The sequence below is a fragment of the Gadus chalcogrammus genome, chromosome 22 (genome assembly GCF_026213295.1).
Source record: "Gadus chalcogrammus isolate NIFS_2021 chromosome 22, NIFS_Gcha_1.0, whole genome shotgun sequence".
Taxonomy (NCBI): domain Eukaryota; kingdom Metazoa; phylum Chordata; class Actinopteri; order Gadiformes; family Gadidae; genus Gadus; species Gadus chalcogrammus.
The window spans coordinates 19070164-19079157 of record NC_079433.1 but is presented as its reverse complement, the minus strand read 5'-3'; the positions used below and the strand labels follow the sequence as shown (position 1 = coordinate 19079157).

General features: G+C 46.1%; 1 protein-coding gene across 1 annotated transcript in view; it reads right to left on the bottom strand.

The window, feature by feature from the left end:
- gabbr2 (gamma-aminobutyric acid (GABA) B receptor, 2) overlaps positions 1-7153 on the bottom strand; it is a 109447-nt gene extending 102294 nt beyond the window's left edge. Inside the window, exon 1 of the mRNA XM_056582375.1 lies at positions 6839-7153. Coding sequence (XP_056438350.1) covers positions 6839-7153 — 315 coding nt within the window. The remainder of the gene's footprint in view (positions 1-6838) is intronic.
- Between the last annotated feature and the right edge of the window lie 1841 nt (positions 7154-8994).

The following is an 8994-nucleotide window of genomic DNA, read 5'->3' as shown; positions in this document are numbered from 1 at the left end:
GTGTGTGTGTGTGTGTGTGTGTGTGTGTGTGTGTGTGTGTGTGTGTGTGTGTGTGTGTGTGTGTGTGTGTGTGTGTGTGTGTGTGTGTGTGCGTACACGCGCTGGTGACTGGGCTTGTGCGCAACATGTGTGCAAATATGACACGTTGCATCTACTCTTGAGATGCACATGGGGGGTGAAACAGCATCTATGTGTGTGTGTGTGTGTGTGTGTGTGTGTGTGTGTGTGTGTGTGTGTGTGTGTGTGTGTGTGTGTGTGTGTGTGTGTGTGTGTGTGTGTGTGTGTGTGTGTGTGTGTGTGTGTGTTTGTGTTCCAATATGTAACATCAGCCAAGCTAATGCTACTGTAGCGTACGAATGGTAAGCCTTGGAGCTACCCATCTGCATGTAGTTGAGCTTGGTTATTATTTTTATATATTTTATAACATTTTAGTTGCGAGGGCTGTGCTGAAATATATAGTTTTAATTTAATTTGACCTACTTGATTTGATCGTCTTTTGCATCAATGTATTTATTAACTCACATATCAGTGACGATCAAACCATAGGTAAAGCCATGTTGTCTTTACGGCCTACCATGTAAAGCAGACGGTGTGCCCCCGAGAGAACCACTGCAGTGTTTTTTCGTTTGAGGGGTTACACAAGGCAAGGCCGACATTGATTGGTAGGCGATAAGGTAGGATACAATTATAATGGCAACGTTGACGTTAACCTTTATACCGATATACTTAGAGGAGCGAATGAATAATAAAGAATCTGGCTTTTGGGAACACTGAGTAAACATGGCTCAAACACAAGTACGAACAGTAATAGTGTTCACATGTATATGAAACATACAGACCAAAGACACACTCATAATTTTTCACATCGGCGCTGTCATAGCCGATCTCAATCCCTTCCAGAAAAGCGCTTCCATCTGTCAGATCGGGGTTTGGTTGGTGGTTCAGCGCACCGTGGCAGAAGTGCCAACCCCTAGCATGGCCCTCACCTACGTGGGCATTTCATCCAGAGTCGTTTGTTTTCGCATGCATTGGAGGTCAACTGCTACTGTCGCACATGGATGGGCGCTTGAGTCTTTTGTCGTGTGAGTCGTTTTACGCATGGCTTCGGGGGGGGAGGGGGGGGGGGATCCTGCTGTACGCATAGGACCAACCACCGGCTTATAAAGAATGGCGACATTCCTGCTCACTCACTCTAGGTTCCAGATTATCCGGCATTTTAATGGCTTCTAGCAGAACGCATGAACTCTGACCTGAGATTCAACGCTTCCATTCTATGGGACTGTCTGGTGTTTGAGCAGAGATGCATGCTGCTCAGGAACACCTTCACTGGGACCTCCTGGTGGAACATGGTTTGCAACCCCCCCACCCACCCCCCCCTACACACACACACACACACACAGACACACACACACACACACACACACACACACACACACACACACACACACACACACACACACACACACACACACACACACACACACACACACACACACACGCACGTGAGCCCATGAGCACCAACATCAGCAAACCCAGCATCTGCTCCATCGCCACTGTCTGCTCCCCATCCCCTCCGACACCACGGCAGCCTCCCTCCAGTGGTCCGCAGTGGTTGCCCCCCAGGCCCACAGTGAGCACTCCACCCCTCCACCCCACCACGTCAGCAGAGCCGGTGGCGCGGGGGCTGCTCAGGGCTCCAGTGAGAGGGGATAAAGGGATAAAGAACCGCTGCTGGGGGACTGATTACTTACATCTGCCCCGCGCTAAGTCCTGGCCGCTCGCGCACACAAGCTACACACACACAAGCACGCAAACACGCACAAACACACACACACACACACACACACAAGTAAACGTGCACACAGACACACATACACACATACACACAGGCACAAACAAACACACACACACACACACACACACACACACACACACACACACATGCAAGCAGACAGAAAGACACACAGAAACACACACACAAATACACACACACAACGACGCACACAGACACACATACACACAGATACATACACACACAGATGCAGACAGGCAGATGCATATAGACACACACAGACACACACACAAGCACACCCACAGCGCACACAGAGGAGGAAGGAGGGAGGGATGCTGCAATGAATCCAACGATGCATGTCGTGTTCTGCAACTCAACCATGTGGCTTGGGGTAATATATTGGTATAACTTGTGTTTAAGCATGCCCCCCAAGTATGTGTGTGTGTGTGTGTGTGTGTGTGTGTGTGTGTGTGTGTGTGTGTGTGTGTGTGTGTGTGTGTGTGTGTGTGTGTGTGTGTGTGTGTGTGTGTGTGGGTGTGTGTGTGTGTGTGTGTGTGTGTGTGTGTGTGTGTGTGTGTGTGTGTGTGTGTGTGTGTGTGTGTGTGTGTACGTGTGTGTGTTTGTGTGTATGTGTGTGTGTGTGTGTATTTTGTGTGTCACCACCTGTCCCACACTGTCATGATTCTAGTCATGAGCAATGAAAATAATGAGGGAAATGCGCAGATGTCTAAAGGCTCAATGGTTTCACCATAGCTGGCAGAATCTCCAGCACTACCTAACACTTGTGTAGCCCTCTCATCAAATCGCTCCTGAACACTAATAGGTTCCTTAGCCTTATCTCATTATCATGGGAAGAGCCTGGAGGGGATCAGTGTGTACCAATAACTTGCTCGGGTTATGGAGAGGCCTGAGGTAGCTTTAGTTGCTATACTGTGGTAAAGTCATCTCCCACGCACACTCACTGACTAAGAGAACACACCCAACATACGATAACCTGTAACCAAAAAGACCATGGGATTCATTGATTCCTTTGAATACATTGGAGGATTTAATTTCCAAAAACACAGGTCACAGTCAAAGATTTAAAAGGATGAAAAAAACAAAGTACCAGGGGTTGTTGATGGGGTGCTTTTTGGAGCTCATGAAATATCCTCAGAACCATGGCTTCCCGTTCTGACAATGAAAAGTAGTCTGAAACTCTTTGTGTAGCTTCTCCCCCTCCCAAGGATCCTTTGACTTCTCTGCTGTCCTCTTGCTGACGTCTCTCCTATTCTCGTTAATTTTCGTAAACTTTGCTAACTTCCAACTCGAAAAGATATACAAATTGAAAATCAATCGCTCTAAATCACAGCCCCAGCCTCGAACTCTCTTTAAAGTGTCTCTTTCCAATAATGGCTTGTATACGGAAAATAGAGAAAATTACATTCCTTAAAGGACAAATACAACTTAAACCTCCTAGGTATAAATGAAATCCTTATTACGTACATATGTACCACGTTATTATATTAATAGGTATTAATAAAATAAAATGAATGCACCAAAATGAAAAAAAAGGGCACAACACTTCATATGATCATGGTTATATATAAATGATGACACACTAATCTAGACCATTAAGATCTTCTGAGACCAATCTGTTAATTATCCCCAGAGTATACACGAAACATGGGAAAACAGGATTTAGTTACTATGCAACAAATAGAGGATTTAATACTTGCCCCAACCCTGACCACTTTTAAAACAAGAATGAACTTTTATGTTTGCTTAAGCTTTCTACTAAATCACAAAAGCTTGATGGCATGACAATTGTTGATTGTTGATTACCGATGTATTATTTGTCTTTATTTTTTATACCTGATGGAAGTATGTTTTCTTTCCCTACGAGAGTTTTCTACTTTGCATAATAATTAAAAAATATTTATTATTATTATTATTAATTTTTTTTCTAATACATATTTTTTTATACATTGGTAGTCAAGGCGGGGCGCTTTTGTCGTTAAGGCAGCCGCCTTAACCATACAGTGCTGAGGGAAACACTGGACGCTGTATGAATGTGAAGTATCTGATACCAGAGAGACTGTTGATCTGATACGAGAGAGAAACATGATCTGATCTTAAATACATTGCATATTTTGCATACATTTTTTACTTGTTCTATGTTTCCTTTAACGTATCTATCTAAAGTTGCCTTGCCTTGCCTAATACCTAACCTATTTGTAATGCCAGACAAATCAACCACAGACATTTAGTTTTCACTGCCCAAATAAAAAAGGATGTGCTTCAAAGCAGACACTGTTGAAATGATTCACTCCTGCCTCTCAAGACAGCTGCTCTCTGTATCTCTATAGATCAACAGTGTACAGTAATTGATTCAGCAGAATGCAGTGCAGCATCATCGCCGTGTACTCTCTCTTCTCCCTTGTCGTCTGGCAAAATGGAGCATATCATCTGCAGCTTTTGAATGATGCGTGTATAGTCCCAGTGAGTGTTTATCCCCAAACAGGAAACTGATGGGTGATATACCCTGCCTACCACACAACGATTGAACACCAAACAGCGGTCTGATTCAAGCTCTGCTTATATAAACACACGAGTGACACATTACAATGCAGTCAGCCTACCAACTGAAAAGATTACTCCCTCTTCTTTCAGGGGTTATTGTTTGGGTTTGGGTTTGGGGGGGGTACTTTAAGTGGTCAAAATGGCCAGAAAGGTCGTAACTAAATGCAGTCTATGCACCATGATATCCATAAACTGCTGCATAACTGCCTCTTTTGAGCTAAAGGCTTAACACTGGATTCTATGTTGACCACAATCACACCAAAAATAGATGAGATAGCTCATGAGCTGCTATTGATTGTGAATATCAGGAAGCCGGTATTTCTATGAGCAGCGCATATAGCGGATGTCACGCTAGCCCGGCAACCACTAGCCCCGAGCTCGTCTTACTCTGCGGAGGCGTGGGAGGGAGCGGGGGAGGCGGTGGTATCAACAGCCTGGTCTGAATGCACGTAGTCTGTCAGATCTAAGGTCCCTCAATAGAGATGTAGGCATACCTTTTACACCGTACACACACACACACACACACACACATGCACACACACACACACACACACACACACACACACACACACACACACACACACACACACACACACACACACACACACACACACACACACACACACACACACACACACACACACACACACACACACACACACACACACACACACTCACACACACACACACATGTGCACACACTCACACACACACACACGCACACACAAACACACGCAAACATCAAGTGAATTAATCAATTAATGATTTTCTGTGTGTTTGTGTGCATGTGCACACACAGATGCATGTTCACCCATGCATACACAACCAAGCGCGCAGACAGACACATACACACACACACACACACACACACACACACACACACACACACACACACACACACACACACACACACACACACACACACACACACACACACACATCAAGTGATTCAATCAATCATCAATTTTGTACCCACCAAAAATCTAATTCTAAAAGGACTTAAAATCAAAGGACAAACTGTTCAGACCGCCCCTACTTATTCAACAGATGTAGGGATATTTCAAAGGCATCGGCCATGTGAAAAGGAAAGGAGCATTCCTCTTGTAGACATGGCAACTGAAATGTAAAGCAGAGCCTAGCAGCCATCTCCTCCGCAATTGCTAAGTGCCGCAAAAGCCTTTAAATAATTCAAGCCGACTAGCTATTTTTCCCACCAACGTAACTCAACTTAGCTAAAGATTTGCCGATTTATGCCTAGAAAACAACGATTTTCATGGAGCAAGGACACAGACGTTGTTGATTAATAAATAATATTCAAGAGCAAAAGTCTTGCATTCAGCCCAATGCAACAGGGCTACTATCTTTTAGTGCCCTCTGTTAAATCAGTCTTTGTTGGCTGAACAAGAGGGAGCATAGCTAAGCTCCTCTGAGTGGGTGGGAGAAGACACATAGCACAACAATTACCGCCATCTTCAGGCATTATGAAGACCACATGTGTTCTGAATGACGGTGAATCGTGACTGAATCTGAGTCTAAGTCATAAACCACATGTTACAGACGTCTAGAGTAACGCGAAACGATTTGAATCGAATGCAGTGTGGGCCTAGTTCATATTATTTGTCATCTGGTAGTGGATGAGGCGTCATTAACCCCCCCCATACACAAACACACACACACACGCGCACGCACACACACACACACAAATTTACACATACACTCACTATGGAAAGCGCTTTGGGTACCTTGACAATTATTAAATACTATTAATAATTATTGTAATTAGCATTATTATTATTAACTTGTGAATATTAATATTACTTCACCAATGTAGACCAATACAGGGGGCTTGCCTGCAACATTGGTCACAACATTGGTCAATGAGAAGGAAGCTCATTTACTCATAGTCCAACTCTCAAACATTCCTAGGCCTACCTACAGGCTACCTCAGATGGGCTATAGAGAATTCGACTGTTCTCCAAGAAGGACGACACTCACCTAACGGTAGCTATGTGTATCGATGTGACCAGACTATGTCGAACTCTGTCACGAGCTCGTTGCACGTGCACTACTCCCAGTGCTTCTGCATAACAGAAAAGGCGCACGCACACATCCTAATTATGGACAGCGGACATCTCTTGATACACAACACACATGTTTTTATTATGAATTCAATACCACCATTGACTTTTGCTCTGTCCTAAACACGTTGTCCCAGCGCGAGGTTCCTTCTATGATGTTACCCAACATGACAGGATGCCGTGTTTTTCACATGGGCGCGCGCCGAGCGCAGCGGAGCCAAGCGCGATTCGCCGTCGCAAACGCACAAGCATGCGCATGTGCCTCGCGCGCGATCTCACACACACAGGCCGACATCCACGTACCCACGCGCGCGCGCACGCACGCCACACACACACAAACACACGCACAGAAAAACACATAGACTCCACAGAAAAGCCACAATTTTTGGAAAAGCTCGGTGTTTACCTCTGTGTCGTATATTTTGGTGATTAGTGTGAACGAGTACTTCTCGGACTCCTGTATGTGCTGAATGGCCAGCTCCACCGCAGGTTCAATGCCCTGGCTGATGCTGCTCATCGGAGTCGACTCGTTCATGGGCATCAGGACCATGATGGGCAATTTCTCCTTGTCCTTGGTGAACCAGCTGTTATCCTGTGCGTGCCTGGTGCGGTCGTTGCACACCTTGCCCGACGCGGGCTGAAAGAGCAGGACGTGCAGGAGCAGGCATCCCGTCGAGAGGAACACCTCCCAACCAATACAGTCCCTCCGGGCTCCGGCCATGCTCCCTTCAAAGTGACCCAACGAGATCCCCCGGCTACCCCCTCACAGGTTCACCATCGCGCGGGCTCGCCTCGTCCTGGATTCTCAATCACTCTCCCGAGAGCGCGATGGAGGGGGTGGGGGGCGGGGGGATCTATAAAGGGAGCGAACGAAAGAGCCCGCAATGGGGTGGGGGCAGAAGGGGTGGGTGGGGGGTGAGGGGGGGGGGGTAGCGGGATACCTCCTTATTTGCGAATTGATTCACGGTTGTTTTAGGACAGCACTGCCTCGGCGGGAGTATTCCAAGGTTCCGGGCTCGATGCCGCTGCAGCAAAGAGGAGATGCGCGCTGCAGAGAGGGAGACACTGACTCACGGCGTCCGTCATCCAGGCGTTCTGTCCTGTCAGTTAGTCCTCCAACTTAGATCTCTCCCCCCTCCCCCCCCCCCACCACCACCCCACCGCCCCCCGTCAACGCCGTCCGTGGAAGTCAGTCATAAGCAAGGCAAGCGCATCAATCCTCATAGGTATAGCCACACGTGAATAAAAATAATAATAATGGCCTGACGACCCGTCAAAATTAAAAATCAGCAGCAGCTCCCTCTTGACAGGTCGCGATGGCTCAACAATCCGCCAGCCGAGTCAATACAATCCCAGCAAAGAAATATGCAATTGACACCAAAAAGACCGGGAGTCAATTAAAAAACACTAAAGACGGTGCCTGAACACGGTCCAGAATAACGGGCACCGGCTCAGAGAAGAACAGCAACGGGAATACAGGTGATCTTCCTCGAGCTATGCGCGTGGAGTGGATGCTCAAAGGTACCGCGTCTCCGGTAGCGCCCGTGCAACTGGGGATGCTCGCTTCCGATGGTGCTGGCTGCGGCTGCTCGAGACCTTCCCGCCGCTCACCGTGCACGCGAGAGCGAGCTGCGTACGCAGTGTGCGTATTAAAAAAAAAACAGAAAGCGACGGAAGGAAAGGAAGGAAGGGAGCGCGTGGAGGAGGAAGGGAGAAGCCTAGCGGCCGGTTGTGTTATAGACACTAGATGGAGAGTGTTATAGTATTATCTGTGGCCGGAGCTCATCGAGCAGCACGGTGGAAAAGGTGAATAATTACGGTTATTGTTTCACGCTAGTAGCCTATGTGTGTCCTACTACCAACTGTTCGTCAAAAAAAAAGCTAATCTTAATATTTGGTCTTCTTAAGTATTGTATCTTGTGAACCCAGTCGTCTTCGCTATTCCCGTACAGTTTTACTAGGATGGTTTTCCCCAAAAGGCTAAAGTTGTTTCTAAATGTGCAAGAAAGCTAAGACGAAGTTCAGCACCACGGACAGCGTCTCGGCAAAGCTAACCGGAGACGCGTATTCCAAAAAGTAAAACAAAAAAAAAGTGAAATCGAAAATGTAAAATATATAATTTTCCCAGAAAATACCCCAAATACCCTCTTCAGGAGTATCACAATGTAATTTAAAATTCATGGGAAAATGCAAGAATTTGGTTATGTTGCCAAGAAGAATGCAGCGTGTTACGTCATGGAGAAACTACACTTTAGAATTCCGCTGCATCGGTTTTCAAACGGATTTGAGTTTTGATTGAACTATGGAATTGAAAAATGTGTCTGGGTTTTGATTGATTAAAACCAACACTCAAACATATTTAATTGCTTCACATGCATGGTCAATTAATTAGGTAAGGCCAATTGATTTGAGAATCGATTCAGGTTTTTCCAAGTGAATTTTCGTGTGAATTTGTTGTGAGGAGGAAGGAACAAAGCAAAAAAAACAACTGATTCAGAGTGATCAATATGGTACTGCAAATATTCCCACGACGATTCATTTCCGTCGCGGTCCGCATGCAAC